The sequence below is a fragment of the Hemiscyllium ocellatum genome, chromosome 8 (genome assembly GCF_020745735.1).
Source record: "Hemiscyllium ocellatum isolate sHemOce1 chromosome 8, sHemOce1.pat.X.cur, whole genome shotgun sequence".
Lineage (NCBI taxonomy): Eukaryota > Metazoa > Chordata > Chondrichthyes > Orectolobiformes > Hemiscylliidae > Hemiscyllium > Hemiscyllium ocellatum.
Genome location: NC_083408.1, coordinates 77,768,150 through 77,793,391, shown reverse-complemented (window position 1 = coordinate 77,793,391; position 25,242 = coordinate 77,768,150). Strand labels below are relative to the sequence as shown.

The window sequence follows — 25,242 nt, the reverse complement described above, 5'->3', positions numbered from 1 at the left end:
GCCATATTGCTCCTCACTTTCCTGCTGAAATATTGGGTCCATTATTTTGCACTTTTGTTCACTGTGGCCATTACTCACTCCATTGAACTTCTGGTTCAACTTTTAATGACTCATAACTGATTCCTTGACTCTGGACTTGCCATTGCACAAATACCAGAAGTGTACACTTTGATGCTTCCCAAACAGTTCTGACTTTTACTTACATTGCACATTTACCTTTGAGCCTGGACATTATTGTGAAAGATGTTGCAGTCAGACTCCATCCTATTTGCAAGTCAACTTCATCCCATTACAGAATCTCAGCTTTTTACTTCTGACCCTCATATACTGTCTACCCACTGCCCACTGCCCTTGGTTTATAATTAAAATGGAGAGGAATAGAGAGCAGTTATTTTGGGATTCAAAGGAGTTATATAATGCAGTTCCTCAGGGGCCAGCCCTAGAAACAATGCTTGTCTGGATATATATTCATAGCCGAGATGTAAATGCACAGGGAACAATTGCAAAGTTTGCGGATACAAGATGCAAGTATGATGACTGTGATGAGGACAATGATAAAGGTCAAGCTGGTTAACTGGGCAACCATGAAATTCAATGCAGAGAAGTGTAAGATGATGCATTTTGGTAACAAGGATGAGGAGAAAAAAATAAAAAAAAGACAATTCTGAAAGGAATGCTGGAACAAAAATTTTAGGGTTCACGTGCATAAAGATAATTTATTATAAGAGGACTTTGGATATAACAGTAAGAATGCAATGCTTCAGTTATAGAAGGCATTGGTGAGATCACACGAGTTAGAAATAGGTTTTATTTTTCATGTGTACTTAGGCAGAGGGATAGAGGAGTATAGGGAAACATTTACAACGTCTCCATTCACAGCACCACCTTAGGTACAAGGTACCAAGAGGCAAAATCTGAGATAAGGAGTAAGAAAGTAAGTTAAAAGTTCAACGTTACAGTTCTTGTCAGTATGAAGTAGTAAATAAGGAATAAAGTTAAAGGATCCAAATTACCGTCCTTCTTTAGCCATGGGCCTGCAGTTGCTCCACACTGGCTAGCCCCACAAGGGCTCGATCTATCCCCTGCGCTGGGTTTGATCTCTTGAGCCCGTGCCTCCAAACTGCCATCTCATCACCAGCCACCATCCAGATTCACCAGCCACCTCACCCTAGTTGCCAGATTTCTGTCCGGGTACGTCCACTGCCTCATGGCCAATTGACAAAATCACCGCTCTGTACCTCTAGCTTGCCATGTATGCCTCTGTGACCGAGCTCCCTGCAGATTGTAAGTAGAGAGAAAAACTTTCTAAAAAAATGAAATAAAGCCAGAAGAGAAGAAAGAAAAGCAATCAGAGTGGACAAGCTCCAGCTCAGGAACCCTACTTCACCGCCATCTTGGAACTGCATAATCTTGAATATTATGCAGAGTTTTGGTTGTCTTTTTTCAGGAAGGATGTAAACATATTGAAGGTGTTAAAGCACCTTTACTAGATTGATATCTGCAATGAATAAAATATCTTTTAGGAAAAGTGGGTCAGACTGGGCTTGTGCCATTGGAGTTTAGAAGAACAAGGGTTGACTTGATTGGTCTGTGTAAGATCCTAAATGGTCTTGACACTAGGGGACACTATTTTAAGATTAAGAGTTACTGTTTCATGACAGAGATGAGAAGATTGTTTTTCTTGGAGGGTTGTGCAACTTTGGAACTTTGCCTCAGAAGGCAGTGGAGGTGAAATCATTAAATATTGTTAAGACAGTGACAGATTGTTCCTTATTAAACGAATTGTGGATCTCAGGGGTAAATGAGAATTTGAGAAATAAACAGATCAGCCATGGTCTAATTGAATAGTGCAGCAAGTTCAAGGGGCTGAATAGTCCACTCCTATTCTTAATTTGTATGGTCATAAGTTGTTGAGAGTGACAGGATAACTCAAGAAAGTAGTTAAAGAAGCATCTTGGTGTTTGTAAAAACAGGTATGAAGTACAAAAGTTATAATTAAACTTGAAATCCTGGTTCATCCACAATTGGAATATTGTGTCTAATTCTGAGCACCACATTATTAGAGAGGATTTTAGAGAGGGTGCAGAAAATATTTATGAAAATGGTTTCAGGATTTATATGCGTAAGTAAAGGGGGTAGGGATGTCCTCCTTTAAGAAGAGAAAAAAATGGCAAGATTTGAATGAATTGTTCAGAATCATGTAGTGTCCAAACAGAGAAACCGTTGCCATTGGTGGAAGGGCAGCACTTTCAGAACCTTTTTTTATGAGAACCAGCAGTAGTATGAGGAATACTTACATTTGGCGAGAATTAGGATTTTAAATGCAACATCTGATAGTGTGATAGAGGCAGATACAAGGAGGAGGGATCTTCATCAGTGTCAGTAGCAGTGCTTACAGTGGCAAGGTGACTCAGTGGTTAGCACTGCTGCCTTACAGTGCCAGGGACCCGCGTTCAATTCCAGCCTCAGGGGACTGTCTGTGTGGAGTTTGCATGTTCTCTGTGTGGGTTTCCTGTGCGTGCTCCAGTTTCCACTGTCCAAAGATGTGCAGATTAGATTAACTGTCCATGCTAAATTGCCCATTGTGTTAAAGGATGTGTAGGTTAGGTGCATTAGTCAGGGGTAAATGTAGGGTAGGAGAAATGGGTCTGGGTGGGTTACTCTTTGCAAGGTCAGTTGGGCTGAATAGCTTGTTTCCACACTGTTGGGATTCACTGATTCTAATGCCTCTTATCAACTTGATGAGATCTTGAACAATCTCACTTGCCTTCCTTCAGTTTGTACACATTGTTATTTCATTGCATCCATGGTGCCAGTGTGAATTGCTCTTGAATTGCTGATTTGGAGCTTCCAGCATGCGGCCTCTCACTTGACTCTGTATATTTGTCCTCCACCATAGTTCCTGCTCCAGCAGTCTGACTTAAATTCTATTCATAGTTCTTAGGAGTGAATATCAGAATAATGCTGTTGTATAAGGAAATAGTTCTGAAAATGTTCAAGTTGCATTAGCTCCACCCAATATGATGATTTCATTTGCAGTCTTTGGATAGAAACAAGTAGTTTGACGTAAACCTTTGTGGGGAGCAGACATATTCTCTACAGTTCTTACCAGTATTCCTTCAGAGTTTCTGTTCTTGGTTGCATGGATCTCCAAAGTCTGTGCACAGTAGTGTCCTCTGGAACTGGGGATCAATGCCACATTGGTGTCAACACAGAGGTCATCATGCACGGACCTTCAGAAAGGCTCCATGCATGTGCAGCAACACAATGTAGAGGGAGCACTGGTTCTTTATAACTATGTCTCAGTAACGTAAATTGTACTTTGTGCTTTCATCCAACCTTGGTAACTAAAACAAGTGTCTCTTCTGTTTAGACTAGCCAGAGATCCATCCTCTGCCACTAATCGTTAAACAGATCTGAGACAGTGTAGACAAAGGAGGATTTGTTGCTTTGAACAACTTTTAAACTGTGCTATATACCAGCAGAGGTGCTAGATACCACTAAGTGATAGCAGTAACAAACAATGCACACATCACTAATGTTTCCTCCAGTTGGGTGTTTATAAATAGAAAGTTACCATTTCAAACTAATTTATGACTAGGGAGAAATTTTTTCTTCGCTGAAAGGGTTGTGAATCTTTTATTCTTCAACTTTGAGAGCTATGGTTACTCAGTAATTGAGCATTTTCAAGACAAACTTTGAAAGAAGATTGGATATTAAGGGAATCAAAGGACATCGGGAGAGTGTAAAATGCAGTTGTTGAGGTGGAGAGTTAGCCATGGCTGTACTGTTGGTGGAGCAGGCTTGACATTCTACACAGTCTACTCTTGTCCCTATTTCTTCTGTGGAACTCAACATTTCTTCTCCACTCTAATTTCATTGCCCCTCAATCCTGGTTTAATTGCATTCTCCAGTTAAACTCTGCTATTTCGATTTGTGGACAAAAGTCTCTGGGTGGGGCATGAATCTATGACTTTTTATCTCTCTTGAGAGTACCAGCACTGTTAATAGCTGAGACTGCTTATTTACCATCTAGATATAGATAAGCTCAAAACCCATTTAATTAAGCATCAGGAAACCAACATTGTTTTCAGCACCACTGAAAAATGCCATCTCTCATCACCAATTCCAATCCTTTTCCCAGGAACTGCCTTGGGCTGAATCAACCAGTCTTCTATGATCACCTACTCTATTCCATCATAAATATCATCAACTTTCACCATTGTAAAGTTAGCCTTAATTGCATCTGTCTCAGTCCATCTCCTCTTAAAGCCCTGATCCACACCTTCATCTCCAAACTGAAGTCTTCCGGTGCTTTCTTGGCATCCCTCAAATCTTCAGCTTTCAACTCAACTGAACCTGTTGCCTGCATCCTATCCTCAGTCCCATTCACCCATCATCACTGTTCATGCTCACCTATTTGACTTCTACCTCCTAACACTCAAAATTAAATTGTTCTTCATGTGTGTAAACACACTTCCTTGCCTCTCCCCTTCCTATGACTGTATCTCATCCAACATGACAACTCTTCTGAAATTCTACATTCTTCAAACTCTGACTTTGCATGACACCCACTCCCACTTTATTCATTTCACCGTTGGCAGACCTGCGTCAATCATCTAGATTCAACATTCTGGAATTCTCTCCAAAAACCACTCTGTTACTTTACTCCTCTCTCTTCTTGTACCACAGTATATCTGATTTAAAAAGTATATCTTTTTGACCAAGTTTTAGTTACCCCTGCCAATATCTCTTTATTTGGCAATGATTCATTTTTTGTCCAAATATTGCTTCTCTGAAGTGTCATAGGTTGTTTTATTGCATTTAACCCACAACTTAATGTTGTTGCCTCAGAGAGAGCCATTTGTGCAGAATTGCAAGCAGTATCATGTATTCATGCCCATTAGGAACTGAGTTGAGTTTGTCAAATTGTTTTCAGGTAGGATTTTTGCAACTAATAGAAATAAGAAAATCTACTTCTCATAATGTACATAGTCCAAGAAAACATTGGACATAACGAGTGCACATTATGGAGAGTTTAGCACTAAGCTGCACAATGTTACTGAGAGACCTTGAGTTGACTTGTGTGGAATTGAAAATGTTATTCCAGAGCAACAATAATATATTTCTAACGCTGGGATAAACTGGAGATCCTTTACCCTGCAGTAAATCTCTGCTGATGCTGATAAACTGTGAAATAAGTATTCACAATTTTCTAAAAGATATGGAAATCTCACATTAATAGTAACTAATAATCACTGAAAACTACAGGGAAAAATAATGTACATCACACAATGTAATATGTTGAAATATTACCTCAGACCATGCTCTACAACAGTGAGTCCTGCAATATTGTTCAGTATTTGAACAATGATTGAATGGCGGAGTGGACTCGATGGGCCAAATGGCCTTACTTCCACTCCTATGTCTTATGGTCTTATTTAGAAAAGCTGATCAGTTTGAACTGTCATCCATTTGAATTGAAAAGAATCTACCTTTCTTTATACTTGATCTGTTTAGTACTTACCTCTTGATGGAGAGTTCATCCTCGGTCATGAAGCTGGATTGGGTGCCAGCGATGGTCAGAGTGTACTGGGATGTGAAAGAGGTATGCTATCATATCACTCACACGTTTTATTTTAAAGAAGCAAATTCCCTAAAGCCTTTTAAAGTCAATGTCTATCATAACCTTACTCCTAATACAGAAACATTTCCATGCTCTAATGTCAATTATACAGAGTCATAGATAGAGTCATAGAGATGTACAGCATGGAAACAGACCCTTCAATCCAACCTATCCATGCCAACCAGATATCCCAACCTAATCTAGTCCCACCTGCCAGCACCCAGCCCATATCCCTCCAAACCCATCCTATTCATATACCCATCCAAATGCCTCTTAAATGTTGCAATTGTACCAGCCTCCACCACATCCTCTGGCAGCTCATTCCATGCACGCACTACCCTCTGCATGAAAAAGTTGCCCCTTAGGTCTCTTTTATATCTTTCCCCTCTCACTCTAAATCTATGCCCTCTAGTTCTGGACTCCCCAGCCCTAGGGAAAAGACTGTCTATTTACCCTATCTATGCCCCTCATAATTTTGTAAACCTCTATAAGGTCACCCCTCAGCCTCTAACGCTCCAGGGAAAACAGTCCCAGCCTATTCAGCCTCTCCCTATAGCTCAAATCCTCCAACCCAGGCAATATCCCTGTAATTTTTTTCTCAACCCTTTCACGTTTCACAACATCTTTCCAATAGGAAGGAGACCAGAATTGCATGCAATATTCCAACAGTGGCCTAACCAATGTCTTGTACAGCCACAACATGACCTCCTAACTCTTGTACTCAATACTCTGACCAATAAAGGAAAGCATACCAAACGCCTTCTTCACTATCCTATCTACCTGCGACTCCACTTTCAAGGAGCTATGAACCTGCACTCTAAGGTCTCTTTGTTCAGCAACACTCCCTAGGACCTTACCATTAAGTGTAGAAGTCCTGCAAAGATTTGCTTTCCCAAAATGCATTTATCTGAATTAAACTCCTTCTGCCACTTCTCTGCCCATTGATCCACCTGTTCAAGATCCTGTTGTAATCTGAGGTAACCCTTTTCGCTGTCCACTACACTTCCAATTTTGATGTCATCTGCAAACTTACTAACTGTATCTCTTATGCTCGCATTCAAATCATTTATGTAAATGATAAAATGTAGAGGACCCAGCACTGATCCTTGTGGCATTCCACTGGTCACAGGCCTCCAGTCTGAAAAACAACCCTCCACCAGCAAGCTCTGTCTTTTACCTTTGAACCAGTTCTGTATCCAAATGGCTAGTTTTCCCTGTATTCCATGAGACCTAACCTTGCTAATCAATCTCCCATGGGGAACCTTGTCAAACACCTTTCTTAAATCCATATAAATCACATCTACTGCTCTGCCCTCATCAATCCTCTTTGTTACTTTTTCAAAAAACTCAATCAAGTTTGTGAGACATGATTTCCTACACACAAAGCCATGTTGACTATCCCTAATCAGTCCTTGTCTTTCCAAACACATATACATCCTGACCCTCAGGATTCCCTCCAACAACTTGCCCACCACCGACGTCAGGCTCATTGGTCTGTAGTTCCCTGGCTTGTCCTTACCGCCCTTCTTAAATAGTGGCACCACGTTTGCCAACCTCCAGTCTTCCGGCACCTCACCTGTGACTATCAATGATACAAGTATCTCCGCAAGAGGCCCAGCAGTCACTTCTCTAGCTTCCCACAGAGTTCTAGGGTACACCTGATCAGATCCTGGGAATTTATCACCTTTATGTGTTTCAATACATCCAGCACTTCCTCCTCTGTAATCTGGACATTTTGCAAAATGTCACCATCTATTTCCGTACAGTCTATATCTTCCATATCCTTTTCCACAGCAAATACTGATGCAAAATATTCATTTAGTATCTCCCCCATTTTCTGCGGGGTCCACACAAAAGACATCTTGATGACCTTTGAGAGGCCCTATTCTCTCCCTAGTTACCCTTTTGTCCTTGATGAATTTGTAAAAACTCTTTGGATTCTCTTTAATTCTATTTGCCAAAGCTATCTCATGTCCCCTTTTTGCCCTCCTAATTTCCCTTTTAAATATACTACTGCCTTTATACTCTTCTAAGGACTCACTCGATCTATCCTGTCTATACCTTACATATGCTTCCTTCAATTTCTTTAGTCATCCCGCATTCCCTATACCTACCAGCCTTTCCTAACAGGAATATTCCTTCTCTGGATTCTCATTATCTCATTTCTGAAGGCTTCCCATTTTCCAGCTGTCCTTTTACCTGCGAATGTCTGCCCCCAATCAGCTTTCGAAAGTTCTTGCCTAATGCCATCAAAATTGGCATCTCTCCAATTTAGAACCTCAACTTTTACATCTGGTCTATCCTTTTCCATTACTATTTTAAATCTAATAGAACTATGGTCGCTGGCCTCAAAGTGCTCCCCCACTGACACCTCAGTCACCTGCCTTGCCTTATTTCCCAAGAGTAAGTCAAGTTTTACACCTTCTCTAATAGGTACATCCACATACTGAATCAAAAAATTTTCTTGTACGTACTTAACAAATTCCTCTCCATCTAAATCCTGAACACTATTGCAGTCCCAGTCGATGTTTGGAAACTTAAAATCCCTTACCATAACCACCCTAATTTTCTTACAGATAGCTGAGATCTCCCTACAAGTTTGTTTCTCAATTTCCCTCTGACTATTGGGGGGGTCTATAATACAATCCCAATAAGGTGATCATCCCTTTCTTATTTCTCAGTTCCACCCAAATAACTTCCCTGGATGTATTTCCAGGGATATCCTCCCTCAGCACAGCTGTAACGCTATCCCTTATCAAAAATGCCACTCCCCTTCCTCTCTTGCCTCCCTTTCTATCCTTCCTGTAGCATTTGTATCCTGGAACACTAAGCTGCCAGTTCTGCCCATCCCTGAGCCATGTTTCTGTATTGCTATGATATCCCAGTCCCATGTTCCTTACCATGCCCTGAGTTCACCTGCCTTCTCTGTTAGGCCTTTTGCATTGAAATAATACAGTTTAATTTATTAGTCCTACTTTGTCCCTGCCTGCCCTGACTTTGACTCGCTTCTGTTTCTGTTCTCAGCTGTACCCATCTCAGATTGATCTCTTTCCTCACTATCTCCCTGGATCCCACCGCACCCCCCACACCCCCCACCCCCACCCCCACCTTACTAGTTTAAATCCTTCCTTCTTGTACAAGTCACTTCTACTCCAAAAGAGATTCCAATGGTTCAAAAATGTGAATCCTTCCCTCATACACCAATTCCCTAGCTAAGCATTCATCTGCTCTATCCTCCTATTCCTACCCTCACTAGCTCGTAGCACTGGGAATAATCTAGATATTACTACCCTTGAGGACCTCCTTTTTAAATTTCTGCCTAACTCTCCGTAATCTCCCTTCAGAGTCTCTACCTTTTCCCTTCCTATGTCATTGGTTCCAATGTGGACAATGACTTCCTGCTGGCCCCTCTCCCCTGTGAGAACATTCTGCACCCTCTCTGAGACATCCTTGATCTTGGCACCAGGGAAGCAACACACCATTCTGCTTTTTTGCTGCTAGCCACAGAAACATCTGTCTGTACCTCTGACTACAGAATCCCCTAACGCAACTGATCTCTTGGAACCCGGCGTACACCTCGTTGCACTAGAGCCGGTCTCCATCCCAGAAACTTGACTGTTCGTGCTACGTTCCCCTGAGAATCCATCACCCCCTACATTTTCCAAAACAGCATATCTGTTTGAATTGGGTATATCCACAATTGACTCCTGCACTAGCTGCCTACCTCTCTTACCCTTCCTGGAGTTAACCCATCTATGTGACTGTATCTGAGACTTTCCCCCCCTTCCTATAACTGCCATCCATCACATTCTGTTGCTAATGCAAATTCCTCATTGCTTCTAACTGTCTCTCCAACCAATCCATTTGATCTGATAAGATTCGCAGCCAGCAGCATTTATGGCAGATATAATCCGCAGTAATCCTTAAACTCTCTTTAAACTCCCACATCTTACAAGAAGTACATATCACTCTATTAAAGGCCATTTTTCTCCTTCACAATCTACAGACCCAGAAAACAACATCGTCTTATTCCTCTACAAACACTGCCCCAGGTTACATGAATAGTTATGGCTTATATTTTAAATTTAATCAAGAGGCATATCTCCAAAAACATATAATTAAGAAAGAACCTACTCAAACTCACTACTGCAGATTCTCTGTAGGCCACACTTAAAACTAAATTAATTTATCTGATTCTGTGCTGTGAACTTTGCCCAACAGTTCCTCCAAGATCAGTTGTGAATTTCACTGTTTGATCATTTTCCCAGATGCACTCCGATGTCCAGTGATACACGAATTCAAACATCAAAGGCAGTAACTGTACAGGTTTTCTCTCTCTCTCTCTCTCTCTCTCTCCTGCAATGACCTCACCATGTGCTTCCTTCTTTAACATATTTTAATTCTAAAACTTTGCAAAAGCATAGCTAATTATGTACACTGGTAACCAATTTGCTATCAGCAGTAAGAATACAAAATGTCAGACAAAGTGTCATTTTAAGCTAAAGCTGACAAAATTCTATCCATCTCACAAGCTAAAGATAACCAATATCTATTCCTGCCCTACAGATGTCAGGGAAACATAATTTTGGCTTTGATATTTTTATTTCTCCTGACTCCAGTGGTTGACCTGTGGATTCCTTTAGTGTTCCTAGTTCTGGATTACAATTATCTGACAATTTCCTTTCTGCTCCTTTTTTTAATCAATGAATTCTTGCACTTGAGATGTAACCCCTGGCAATTTTTTTTAAATCTGTAATTTGCACTCACCGCTTATTAGCTTTTTATGCATTAGGTGCTCTTAGTGTATGTAGCCTTTATTCTTTTTACAAGGCTACCAGTTCAATCACCACACCTTAATCTCCACACCCTTCAAAGGGCAAAATAAGTCTTTGTTCTTGTAATCCTTCACAGTTTTTTTTGCATGTTTTAATAAATCAATCCAGTGGCAAACATATTTTCAAAGAACAATAAAAATGCACAATGGGCCTTTCTACACTGAAAAAAGGGGAAAGATAGGTAAAGTATTTATCTTACTTTCACATGAAGCAAGTACACCATTGTACATGCAGTGTATTCTTTCCGTATTTTCACAGGTTTGAAATCAAGATTGCAACTTGAAATTTTTTTCCAAAACTTCAAAATGTGCAACTTCTACCTTCCTTCAGGTTGTTCCTTTCTCTAGTAGTCTTCGGTCTTAACGTAATCTCAAATTTATCTTCGAGAATGATTAAAATCCGTCACAAATCCTTCCAATGATAAGGGTCTCAAGCTAAATGCATTCTCAAATAAGTGTCACCCATCTATTAGGTGCATTGGCGCAAATTTAATGAAAATCACCATTGTGCATAACAATTGTCTCTCAAATAAGCTTTTAAGCTTGAAAGATAGGGTCATCCAACACCGATGTTACCCCGGAAATTCCAGTTAAGGCAGACTGAAATGATTGTCTAGGATTTTATTGAATGAATGTTAGCCACTCTATAGCTCAGAATATTTAACATTCTTACTAAGTTCCCAAGTGGGAAACACTCAATGGAACAATTAATTTTAAGTCATTAACTCTGAAGTGCTAAGATGACGTGGTCCTTTTCTTCACCTGCAGGTGAGGATATCACTTTCAAAGACCCTAACCAGTATAAATGGTATAATCCCAAGTATTGGCAGGTTTTATCAATGAGTGACCTGGAAAATGAGAAATACCTATTCACCTTGGATGAAGAAAGTGTTCCCTGCCAACATGATGATGTCATTTTTCGACCTGAAACATCTTTCCGTGTGGACCTGGACAGTGATATACAAAATGTCAATGTTAAAACCATTTCTTTAATGAATAAGGTGAGTCCTCCACTTCTTCAAATGCTGAGTTTTGATCAGTCCTTTGATCTATACCATCCACATATTCAAAAGTGAAATAATGTTTGTGATTTGCAGAAAACTCTTTTGAGAAAAATAACAAATAGCCTCAGGCTATTTTTCAAAAGGTCTAATGCATCCACCTGAACAGGCCTGTTTTATCAAGTCCTGTGAGACACCATTTATGGGCGGCACGGTGGCACAGTGGTTAGCACTGCTGCCTCACAGCGCCAGGGACCTGGGTTCAATTCCCGCCTCAGGCGACTGACTGTGTGGAGTTTGCACGTTCTCCCCGTGTCTGTGTGGGTTTCCTCCGGGTGCTCCGGTTTCCTCCCACCGTCATAAAGATGTGCGGGTCAGGTGAATTGGCCATGCTAAATTGCCCGTAGTGTTAGGTAAGGGGTATATGTAGGGGTATGGGTGGGTTGCGCTTCGGCGGGTCAGTGTGGACTTGTTGGGCCGAAGGGCCTGTTTCCACACTGTAAATCTAAAAAAAAGAGCTGCCTTTAGTAGAACTGACAACAGGTCTTCGAGGTACAGTTGACTCATGGCTGCCATTGAAAATGTAAATTTGTTTTCTATGACACTCCTTCCTGCCACTTGATGTCATCTTCATGTTCATTGGAGTTTCTGAAAACTGGTTTGTGTGAATGCCTAGGCTGTCAGTATTTTGAATACATTAATCAATGCGAAATGATTGTGATAGGTCATGTCCTTAACTATTGTGCGTTGCCCATTGCGATGATATGGTTAAATATTTCATTTTTCATCATAGACGTTTACAAGCAATGAAGTATTTGCTGAGTACATGTGGTCAAATACTGGAAAATTACAGTTCCAAGGAAATGGCTCGATCACTGTGACCAATGCCAAGTGTAAGGATAAATCTGGCTGTGATTGTGGTAACTTTGGTGTAAGCATCTAACTCAAACCAAATTACTGTGCTAATCTTAGATCTGTGAAGCATACATTTTCCAAATTCCATGAAGAAATAGTTATTTAGACAATGCTTTCTTAAAATTGAGAGAAGACAATAGGTGTGGTTCTTTTTAATCTGTCAGCTCTTAACCCATAACTATGTTGGCAGTAGGGTAAAGAGAAAGGAATACAGTTGGCTTATTTGCATCTAAACCTTTAGTGGAATATTTATAACAATTTGACTGCAAACATGCACACCCATAACCGGAATGTTGTTCCCAATGAACCAGCATGTGGCATTACATGCCCTGGACAGCTGTTCAGCTTGCCTCACTTTCCACCATCTTGCCTCTGCATCAAGATCCAGTCCATATTTCAACTATTATTCTAGGCTGATATTCTAGTCCAGTGCAGAGTCAGTGCCACAATATTGAATGGGTGTCATGTGAAACTTTACTCTGAAGTACCTGTTATGGTGGCTGTACAAGATATTGAGGCCCTGTTTTAAAAGGAGTAGCAAGTCCTCTAGTTCTTGACAAACATCCCTCACCACCCCATCAAAAGTAAGTTTGGTAACTTGTCCATGAGGCTTTGCTGTGTGCAGCAGTTACTTCATTTACCTTTACAACAATGACAACGGAACTTTGTCAGTAATTGGTTCTACTGAGCTTTGGGATATCTTGAGGGTAGGAGAAAGTGAGGACTGCAGATGCTGGAGATCAGAGCTGAAAAATGTGTCGCTGGAAAAGCGCAGCAGGTCAGGCAGCATCCAAGGAGCAGGGGGATCGACATTTCGGGCATAAGCCCTGAAGAAGGGCTTATGCCCGAAATATCGATCCCCCTGCTCCTTGGATACCTTGAGGGTATCATTGATATGATTTTGGAACTGTGAATCTTTTTTCCCTTCAGTATGTAACATTGCCTCCTACAGTAATAGCTGGCTGCAATTGATACCAAGCTGTTTATGTACTGCTGTATTCCAATAGCAGAGAAATGTAGACTGGATTGAACCATGTGACTTCAGTGACAAATTAAAACACAAATTTATTAACAAGTGAAGGATGAGCAGCAGAATAAATTCCTATCATGTCAGTTCTGTTATGAAATTGCCCACATAATTAGCCATGATTGAACGGCGGAGTGGACTTGATGGGCCGAATGGCCTTACTTCCACTCCTATGTCTTATGGTCTTATAACTCCTGATTCCAGATGGAACAAAAGATGCACCTTTGTTCATTTTCTTAATAATAATCCTAAATCATAAATGTCATAGGTCCATTTGAAGTCTCTGTGTGACTTCTCCACCCATGTTCCAGTACTCTGGTCTGGCTTCATCACTCCCCTCCCCCTCCCCCACCCCCGCCACCCCACATCTCTCCTATTTATCTCTCAGTCCATGGCTCACAAGCCTCATTCCTGATGAAGGGCATATCCCAAAAATGTTGATTCTCTCCTGCTCCTCGGATGCTGCCTGATCTGCTGTGCTTTTCCAGCACCAAACTCTCGATTCTGAAAAGAAAATGGCAAAGTTGTCTGTTTATCCTTCAAAATTTATAGCTTCTTGAATTGTCAGTCAATAAACCAAACTGACTTCATTTGTCACCTGTCTTCTGGGATCCAAAGAAACAATATATTAATAAACATGATGCAATAGAAAGATACCTCAGGGGTTAGTTGGTACAATATCCATACTACACTCTTAAAATATGCCATTATAATAAGGTCCACCAGTGAAATGGTAAATCTGTTCAGCTGTCTAACCTGTGGGCCTGGTTCACCTCAGCGTACAAATTTGAGCCATACCTACAGAATGAAGATTCTGTCTCTCCCAGGGACTTGCAAATATTGTAACATCAATTTAAAGTGGCAACCAGTATTTCATATATAGAACAAAGCACCAAACAAAAATCAAGAATGCTGTGGATATGGAAGTCTGAAAACAAAGAGAAATACTGGAAAAATGCAGAAGGTAGACAGTATCTGTTTAGAGAGACAAATAGCATGGTTAAGCACTTAAGAAAGACTATAATGGCTGAATGTTTAGCTTTATTTCTTTATTTTTTAACTTAATACTAAAAAGGACTGTAATGCTTAACTTCCACCTTTTTTATGCTGTACTAAGAGAAATAAGGAACTAAGTTAAAAATTAAACATTACATTACATTTAATGTAATGTTTAACTTTTAACTTAGTTCCTTATTTCTTTCTACCTTGTTTTTAAGTTTTTGTACCTAGGTACTTGTACCTAAGATGGTGCTGTATATAGTAACTGTGAAAATTTTGTACTTGAGTACATATGACAACAAAGTCTAAATCTAATGAGTTGAATGTTCATTGTTTTAACAAAGGCTTCACAAGCTTTTTGAGGAAGTAACAAAGAGGATTAATAAGGGCAGAGTGGTAGACATGGTCTATACAAACTTCAGTAAGGCATTCGACAAGGTTCCCCATGGGAGACGGATTAGCAAGGTTAGATCTCCTGGAATACAGGGAGTACTAGCCATTTAGATACAGAACATGCTCAAAGGTAGAAGACAAAGAGTGGTGGTGGAGGGTTGTTTTTCAGGCTAGAGGTCTGTGACACATGGTGTGCCACATGTGGTGCTGGGTCCAGTGCTTTTTGTCATTTACATAAACGATTTGGATGTGAGCTAAAGAGGAATAGTTAACAAGTTTGCCGATGACACCATAATGGGAGGTGTAGTGGACGATGAAGAAGGTTACCTCAGACCACAACAGGATTTTGAACAGATGGGCCAATAGGCTGAGGAGTGGCAGATGGAGTTTAATTTAGATAAACGCAAGGTGCTGCATTTTTGAAAAATCAAATCAGAGCAAGACTTATACACTATGGTAAGGTCCTGGGGACTGTTGCTAAACAAAAAGACCTTGGAGTGTAGATTAATTGTTCCTTGAAAGTAGAGTTGCAGGTGGACAGAATAATGAAAAAGGCGTTTGGTATGGTTTCCTTTATTGGTCAGAGTATTGAGCACAGGAGTTGGGAAGTCATGTTATGGCTAATGTAGAGGACAGTAGTTAGGCTACCTATGGAATATTGCATGCAATTCTGGTCTCCTTCCTATTGGAAGGATGTCGTGAAACTTGAAAGGGCTCAGAAAAGATTTACAAGGATATTGCCAAGGTTGGAGGATTTGAGCTATAGGGAGAGGTTGAATAGGCTGGGGTTGTCTTCCCTGGAGCGTCAGAGGCTGAGGGGGTGACCTTGTAGAGGTTTATAAAATCTTGAAGGGCATGGATAAGGTAAATAGACAAGGTCTTTTCGCTGGCTTGGGGGAGTTCAGAACTAGAGGGCATAGGTTTAAGAGTTAGAGGGGAAAGTTATAAAAGAGACCTAAAGGACAACTTTTTTATACAGAGGGTGGTGCGTGTATGGAATGAGCTGCCAGGGGAAGTGGTGGAGGCTGGTACAATTACAATATTTAAAAGGCATCTGGATGGGTATACGAAGAGGAAGGGTTTGGAGGGATATGGACCCAGTGCTGGCAAATGGGACTAGATTAGGCTGGGCTAGTTGGGCTGAAGGGTCTGTTTCCATGCTGTGCATCTGAATGACTCTATGTGAAACACCGTCTGCTCTGTTCTTTCAAACAGCACCAATGTGGAACAGTCAGCCTTATCTCTACTAGAAAGGAATTACATTTCAAGAAGAATAAAGATGTTAGATTTAGCTAATGTAGTACAGAGATAGCTGGGTAATATACACAGTGTACAGCAACAACTCACTTTGATAGCATGGATAATCAAACTTCCCACAATTAGTTTGAAATGGAGATGAAAAATGTTGAGGGTGAAAGAAAGAATGGGACAGGAAGGCAGCTGTGAAGGACAGAACATCTCTCAGTGTTCCAGTGGGAATAAAAGTGATTTGCAGCCTATTGAATATTAAATACACTGCATTTCCATAACTCATGTTCTACTTTGCAGAACCTCAGAAGAATTTGCTCTAATTTGCAAAAAGAAGCAGGAAGCCAATGTTCAGAGCTTACTTGCACAAATCCCCTGAAGCCTCAAGGTCACTGCTGTAACATATGTGGTGAGTGTTGCTAATGTTAATTTTTAAAAAAGTTCTATCTTGATCCATTTCAGTTATAAATGATCTCTAATATCCCATCTGGTTAATTTTCACATTTTTGTGAATTTGATGAGTTATTGTTATGGCGAAGGGCATCAGTATTATGAGAATGAGATATTTCCATCATCCTTTTCTCTGCCAGGTCCAAGCAGTTAAATGGAGAGTAAATCTCCCTCTCCTCTGTCCCAATACTGTACCAGCCGAACCTTTAGAAAAGCATCCTAATCTGATCTATTTCATACACCAGATCAAGGATGTCTCAGAGAGGGTGCAGAATGTTCTCATGGGGGAGAGGAGCCAGCAGGAGGTCATTGTACACATTGGAACCAATGACATTGGAAGGGAAACGTTTGAGATTCGGAAGGGAGATTACAGAGAGTTAGGCAGAACTTTAAAAAGGAGGTCCTCAAGGGTAGTAATATCTGGATTACTCCCAATGCTACGAGCTAGTGAGATCAGGAATAGGAGGATAGAGCAGATGAATGCATGGCTGAGGAGCTGGTGTATGAGAGAAGGATTCACATTTTTGGATCATTGGAATCTCTTTTGGGGTAGAAGTGACCTGTATAAGAAGGACGGATTGCACATAAATGGGAAGGGGACTAATATACTGGCAGGGAAATTTGCTAGAACTGCTTGGGAGGATTTAAACGAGGAAGGTGGGGTGGGGGTGGGGGGTGTGGTAGGGCGGGGTGGAGGTGGTACCCAGGGAGATAGTGAGGAAAGAGATAAATCTGAGACGGGTACAGCTAAGAACAGAAGTGAGTCAAACAGTCAGGGCAGGCAGGGACAATAAATTAAACTGCATTTATTTCAACGCAAGCGGCCTAACAGGGAAGGCAGATGAACTCAGGGCATGGTTAGCAACATGGGACTGGGATATCATAGCGATTATGGAAACATGGCTCAGGGATGGGCAGGACTGACAGCTTAATGTTCCAGGATACAAATGCTACAGGAAGGATAGAAAGGGAGGCAAGAGAGGAGGGGGAGTGGCATTTTTGATAAGGGCATTACAGCTATGCTGAGGGAGGATATCCCTGGAAATACATCCAAGGAGGTTATTTGGGTGGAACTGAGAAATAAGAAAGGGATGATCACCTTATTGGGATTGTATTATAGATCCTCCCAATAGTCAGAGGGAAATTGAGAAACAAACTTGTAAGGAGATCTCAGCTATCTGTAAGAATAATAGGGTAGTTACGGTAGGGGATTTTAACTTTCCAAACATCGACTGGGACTGCCATAGTGTTAACGGTTTAGATGGAGAGGAATTTCTTAAGTGTGTACAAGACAATTTTCTGATTCAGTATGTGGATATACCTACTAGAGAAGGTGTAAAACTTGACCCACTCTTGGGAAATAAGGCAGGGCAGGTGACTGAGGTGTCAGTGGGGGAACACTTTGGGGTCAGCGACCATAATTCTATTTGTTTTAAAATAGTGATGGAAAAGGATAGACCAGATCTAAAAGTTGAAATTCTAAATTGGAGAAAGGCTAATTTTGATAGTATTAGGCAAGAACTTTCGAAAGCTGATTGGAGGCAGATGTTCATAGGTAAAGGGACGGCTGGAAAATGGGAAGCCTTCAGAAATGAGGTAACAAGAATCAAGAGAAAGTATATTCCTGTCAGGGTGAAAGGGAAGGCTGGTAGGTATAGGGAATGTTGGATGACTAAAGAAAGTGAGGATTTGGTTAAGAAAAAGAAGGAAGCATATGTCAGGTATAGACAGGATAGATGGAGTGAATCCTTAGAAGAGTATAAAGAAAGTAGGAGTATACTTAAGAGGGAAATCAGGAGGGCAAAACGGGGACATGAGATAGCTTTGGCAAAGAGAATTAAGGAGAATCCAAAGGGTTTTTACAGAAACATTAAGGACAAAAGGGCAACTAGGGAGAGAATAGGGCCCCTCAAAGATCAGCAAGGCGGCTTTTGTGTGGAGCCGCAGAAAATGGGAGAGATACTAAATGAATATTTGCATCAGTATTTACTGTGGAAAAGGATATGGAAGATATAGACTGCAGGGAAATAGATGGTGACATCTTGCAAAATGTCCAGATTACAGAGGAGGAAGTGCTGGATGTCTTGAAATGGTTAAAGGTAGATAAATCCCCAGGACCTAATCAGGTGTACCCGAGAACTCTGTGGGAAGCTAGAGAAGTGATTGCTGGGCCTCTTGCTGAGATATTTGCATCATCGATAGTCACAGGTGAGGTGCTGGAAGACTGGAGGTTGGCAAACGTGGTGCCACTGTAGAAGAAAGGCGGTCAAGACAAGCCAGGGAACTATAGACCAGTGAGCCTGATGTCGGTGGTGGGCAAGTTGTTGGAGGGATTCCTGAGGGACAAGATGTATATGTATTTGGAAAGGCAAGGACTGATTAGGGATCGCCAACATGGCTTTGTGCGTGGGAAAACATGTCTCACAAACTTGATTGAGTTTTTTGAAGAAGATTGATGAGGGCAGAGCAGTAGATGTGATCTATATGGACTTCAGTAAGGCGTTCGACAAGGTTCCCCTTGGGAGACTGATTAGCAAGGTTAGATCTCATCGAATACAGGGAGAACTAATCATTTGGATACAGAACTGACTCAAAGGTAGAAGACAGAGGATAGTGGTGGAGGGTTGTTTTTCAGACTGGAGGCCTGTGACAGTGGGTGCCACAAGGATCGGTGCTGGGTCCTCTACTTTTTGTCATTTACATAAATGATTTGGATGCAAGCATAAGAGGTACACTTAGTAAGTTTGCAGATGACACCAAAATTGGAGGTGTAGTGGACAGCGAAGAGGGTTACCTCAGATTACAACAGGACCTGGACTAGATGGGTCAATGCGTTGAGAAGTGGCAGATGGAGTTTAATTCAGATAAATGCGGAGTGCTGCATTTTAGGAAAGCAAATCTTAGCAGGACTTCTACACTTAATGGTAAGGTCCTAGAGAGTGTTGCTGAACAAAGAGGCATTGGAGTGCAGGTTCATAGCTCCTTGAAAGTGGAGTTGTAGGTAGATAGGATAGTGAAGAAGGCATTTGGTATGCTTTCCTTTATTAGTCAGAGCATTGAGTACAGGAGTTGGGACATCATGTTGCGGCTGTACTGGATATTGGTTAGGCCACTGTTGGAATATTGCATGCAATTCTGGTCTCCTTCCTATCGGAAAGGTGTTGTGAAACTTGAAAGGGTTCAGAAAGGATTTACAAGGATGTTGCCAGGGTTGGAGGATCTGAGCTACAGGGAGATGTTGAACAGGCTGGGACTGTTTTCCCTGGAGCATCAGAGGCTGAGGGGTGACCTAATAGAGGTTTACAAAATTATGAGGGGCATGGATAGGGTAAATAGACAAAGTCTTTTCCCTGGGGTCGGGGAGTCCAGAACTAGAGGGCATAGGTTTACGGTGAGAGGAGAAAGATATAAAAGAGACCTCAGGGAAAAAGATTTCACGCAGAGAGTGGTACGTGTATGGAATGAGCTGCCAGAGGATGTGGTGGAGGCTGGTACAATTGCAATATTTAAGAGGTATTTGGATGGGTATATGAATAGGAAGGGTTTGGAGGGATATGGGCTGGGTGCTGGCAGGTGCGGCTAGATTGGGTTGGGATATCTGATTGGCATGGACGGGTTGGACCGAAGGGTCTGTTTCCATGCTGCACATATCTATGACTTATAAGACACATACAGCCTCTCGAAGTGGGACTGTTAGATTAGTGACAAATTGGTAAGCGTTAATATTTCAGCGAGCAATTGAATTAACCGCCAATTAATTAAAGTCAAGTTTGTTTGTTATTACAAACTTTTCAATTATGAATCAACAACGATCCCCTAACCAGCAAGGTTTTGATCTATGCCAAATTACCAATAGTAAACAGATAAAACACTAGTTGCCACCCAGTTGTGCGTTATGTATTGAAATATGTTCACTCCCTGCACCATTCAAAACTTGAATTAGGTAATCTTCTGGAAAAAAAACGAAAAATCAAATAATATCCAGGCCAATTTGAGAAAATCTGGGAAATTCCTCTTCAACCTATCGAAAAGAAACTATTCTCAAGTAACTTATCTTTTCCTGTACGACCCTATCTGAATTTTAATCGTCCCCAAATTCAATGATTAGCTTGCACATTAAGAAAAGAGATTGCTTTCAAAAGGAGTTTAAGCATGTATATGTTCCCAGGGTGTAATGCCCATGCCTACCAAATGTATGAATAAAGATTCAAATGGAAAATCAAGCCCATATGTTCAGGAATAAAATAAAAGCAAGGTACTGTAAAAACTCAGCTGTTTCTCTCTCCATAGATGCTGCCAGACCCATTGAGTTTCTCCAGCACTTTTCAGATGTTCAGCACCTACAATACTGTTGTTTGCAACATTACAACTTCAACAGTACTTATTGATTTCATTTGGGATACCTTTTGAATGCGGAAGATGTTAGAAGTTCATTTGTTTTGTTTATTATGGAATGCAGGACCATAATCCAGCTTTATTACTGGACAAAAAAAACACAGTAGCCAACTTAGTCCTATCAGATCCCACAAAACATTACAAAGGAAATAACCAATCATTCGGTTTAGTGATTTTAGTCAAGGGAGAAATGTTGATGAGAACATCAGGAACCATCCTAATCTTTGAATAGATCTTTAAATCATCTGCTACACAACTGAGAAAGCAGAAAGGATCTCAATTTGAAGACTCATCTAAATAACAGCATTATTGAAAGTACAGCAATCACTTAGTATTGCATGGAGCTGTCAGCCTCAATTATGTGCTGAAACCCTGGAGTGGTGTTTGAACCAAGCACTTTCTAACTCTGAGGGGAGTATGAAACTGAGCTGACACGGACACACAACTTATTAAATGGTACCTATTGTGTAGCAGCACAATATCGGGACACAAAATGCATCTGCTGTCACAAATCTCTAAGGATGTATTTACATTACCATGCGGGAATTCAGTTTTGCTTCCTAGTAATGTTATTATTTCAGTGTAAGTACAAACTGAATCTAGTACCACAGCCTGACTTGATGAACATATGTTCCCTATACCCTGGATTAAAAAGGAGGTCCTGACATCATAAAAGCAGATGTAAGAAGCAAGTCTAAAGTTGTTATCCAACATCCAACAATGGATGCCTCTAGGAAACTAGAGGCAAATTTATCACATGTACCTAATGTTTGAGATTTACAACATTAGTAAAATTACTGATTAAAGTGAATTAATAATTAGTTTTGCATTCATTACTTTTTCAAAAGGTTGGATCAATAACTAATTAGTACTGTCACATTGAATTTCAGGTGCCATTATTTATCTAGAATATGGTCCAGAATTTGACCAAGAATCATACCGGGCCCATCTCATTGACTCGTTCCTTGGCTTGGTATGTTGTCTCCAATTCTCACAGTATTACATTGCTTTTTTTTTTATCAAATAAAGAAATAAAGCTAGCCCAGCAACATTAGTCAAATATTTTCAAATACTGTTTTCTCTTTACTCCAGTCTTTCTTTCAGCCTTATTCAAGGATTGTAAAACAAGACTTCATGCATTAATATTTATTATTATTATTAATTCTGTAATAATACTTATAATACTTGTTACGACCTACAAGAGCAATGTGTTGTAAATCGGGCTTCTTTATTCCTGGACTTGTAAGAAAGTTAAATTTTTTAAGATACCAATAATATTCCAATTTGGCAGACATTGAAACTAAGATTCATAGAAAGCACAGAGCACGTTTCTGAACTAAACTGAATGACTCGTTACAAGTTTGACTATAGCCACAGGTAAACAAAGATAAACAGTGTGCAGATAATACTATTAACTAAAACTCTAATCCACTTATAAACTTCTACCTCACTCACTCACTTTCTCTCTATCACACAGAAGCACGTGCTCTCATGCATGTACACACACACATATTGGCGAAGGAAGAAGAAAGGAAAGTCAGTACAGTGGTTTTTGCTTCTTGATTGTGATGTTAAGATGATCGTTTGGCCAGCCAGGTCTTTGGTGTTCAGTTTTCTTCTTCTGGAAATTTCTGCTGATCTTTAAGAAATATAGAGCAAATAATTCATTGGAAAATGTCTCTGATTTACCAATTGGAATGTCACATCTCACAGTAACTGCTGCAGGAAGGGTAACTGGTTTTCTTCAAGATTAAACTGAGTTTTTTACTGCAAAAAACAGGCAGCTTTCTGCTGAGGACCACAACACACACTTCTGTCTGTCTTTGTCTGCCTGTATCTCTTTTTCTCATTTCCAGTTCCAGTTCCAAGCTGTTGACTGGGAACCAACCATATTCACTTGTAGACAACTCTCCGATTCTTATGTAGCTGCACATTGTGGAAAAATAGAGTGCACAGCAAATATTGCATTTCTTGCTATGAAATTATGCAACCATCCTGGTAATTTTTTTAGTTAAAAGTAATTCTTTCTCTTTGTAGACCACAATGTCTAAAGATAGAAAAGTAAAATGACATGTCCTTACAAACTCGCCCAGTCATATTTCATTTGAACCTTCAAGATTGTAACTTTCTTACAAATGGTCAGTGAAGCTTGACTCTTCATACTGTGTGATTTTCCATTCCTAAAGCACCCTTCACCACATGCTATTACCTGAGTGTGCTTTCTTCATTGATAAGCACAAGAGGTGAGTATCTGTCAGTTTTATAAAGTTGACATCTTTGCAATGACAAATGGAAATGGCAGTGATGTGACTGTTATTGTTGTCTCTTTCCATGCTGTGTCCTGTTAATGAAAAGCCCATGCTCTTCGGGTGTTGAATCAGTGATTTAATAATTTTATGTCTTGTCACTGTGGACCCAATCAAAGTCAGATCATAAAGTTTGCTTTTCAATTCAAGAGTAGCATTTTTTTTAATGGCAGGGAATGGTTGTGCAGCATGTGCATCCATGTAGTAATTTTGGCAGCAAATGTAGTCTTACTTGGTTATGACTGATGCCAGTGATCATCTCTGAACCTTCTTGTGAAGTGTGCATACAAAACTTGTATCATGATAAAAGTGCATACTGAGTACAGGTGCACAATCCTTTATCCGAAATGCTCGGGATCAGCTGATTTTTGGAATTCCAAATTTTTCGAATTTCAGAATAAGTGGCAATTTGATGGTGAAATTTTTTAAAAATCTTGCCAAAGAATAGACTTGCTGTGAGTAAAACAGGCCTTGAAGCAAAATTGAGGCCTGCCACTGCTGGGTCACACTCCCACACGTCACATCTGAGTGACACGCATCGAGTGGGTGGCGAATTGGGTTAACTGTTTGAACGCCAAACAACCTTATTAATTTTTAAAAAATTCACAAAAAAAACCTTCGGACTTTGGAGCTTTTTGGATTTTGGGATTTTGGAGAAAGGGTTGTCTACGTGTATTTTCATGCTGTCATGCAGCTGAAAGTTTGTTTTCGTGTTTATTAGGACAAATACCAAGGTGTGCAGATATCTGTGACAAAAGTTTACAAGAAGCAGCCTACAAAGAAAACCCTCCTGGTCGATGCTGCTCCGCATATCCAGATTGTATTAATTGATAATGAGACTGAGTTGGCAACAAGAACACTTGCAGCTGCACTGGCACTAGATATTATGGAGGATATCATTTCCCGAGGTAACTACATATCCACCTCTGATTAAATAATCCCGCCCCTGAGATACTTTAAGAAAATCCTGAAGTCGACCTGTGCTGTTTCTGTAACGTATTTGGACTGTGCTGTTGATCTGGATTGGATATTTGTATCTTTCAATCTTTCTGATAACCATCTAAAGAAATGGGTAGTGAGAACATTAAACAAAAAAAAACTGGGAAAATGCAGCAGAAGGGTGAAACGGTCATGTTTAGGATCAATTACCTTCTGTCAATATCCCCAGTACTTTGCTTCGGTATCAGTGAGTAAAGGTTTGGTTTGAACCAATGGACTGCTTTGTTTCACAGTTAGGATAACCTACAAAGGATTGGCCATGCATCATTCACACAGGGAGGGGATGGGTGTGGGCCATCCATATGGCCAGCCACATCAGTGATAGCCAGCACTGTCCAATCCATTGGAGTTGGGACGGAGGAGCATATCTGACCTTTGCTGGTTAGCTGCTGCTGCCTCTGTTTATCGACTGACTTGTCATGACGTAGAGAGGCAAGTGCCAGTGGTTGTGGTGCAATTTTCGGGTCACATGTCTGCCAAGGTGTAGATTTAGGCACAGTGTGTAAGCTTTCACAGGGGAGTGTGAGACTTGATGCAGTGTAAATGTGGGAGAATAAAGTGAGGCAATGAAAGTGTTAGAAGGCACTTTGAAGGAGGGGTTAATAAATTCAGCATTGCATGAGGTTAGTAATTGGTTTCTAAGGATATGAGGCTGAACTTTTCAGTACAAATCGCGAAATGCGAGTTAGTATTGTTATGAAGATGTGAGTGTACTGTACCTTTAAGAAAGTTAAAAGCTAGCAGAAATACCTGACAGCACCAAATGCTCTGAACATGATATAATGTAACCTTGTGTCCAGCAGCTAGTGTAGCTCATTGCCTGGAGACAAAATCAAATTTGAATTAGGCCAATCAGTTTAAATTATACCCCTAAAATACTAAACTCCAATCAAGTTTGAATTGAGTATATTGACAATATTACAAGCCAATGAAACAATCCAATGCTTTGGGAGTATAAGACCAGGAAAAACTGAACAGTTGGGAGGAGAACTGCCAAAAGACCCACTGATGTAGACTGCTAGTCAGAACTCTCTGCGAGGTAGCTTTCC

General features: G+C 40.5%; 1 protein-coding gene across 1 annotated transcript in view; it reads left to right on the top strand.

Annotated features, from left to right (window-relative positions):
• Positions 1 to 24,128, top strand: part of amn (amnion associated transmembrane protein) — a 30,744-nt gene extending 6,616 nt beyond the window's left edge. The window contains exons 4-9 of the mRNA XM_060828978.1: positions 5,521 to 5,608; positions 11,229 to 11,461; positions 12,255 to 12,392; positions 16,344 to 16,452; positions 21,779 to 21,861; positions 23,916 to 24,128. Of these exons, the coding sequence (XP_060684961.1) occupies positions 5,521 to 5,608; positions 11,229 to 11,461; positions 12,255 to 12,392; positions 16,344 to 16,452; positions 21,779 to 21,861; positions 23,916 to 24,128 (864 nt within the window). The remainder of the gene's footprint in view (positions 1 to 5,520; positions 5,609 to 11,228; positions 11,462 to 12,254; positions 12,393 to 16,343; positions 16,453 to 21,778; positions 21,862 to 23,915) is intronic.
• Positions 24,129 to 25,242: the final 1,114 nt, after the last annotated feature.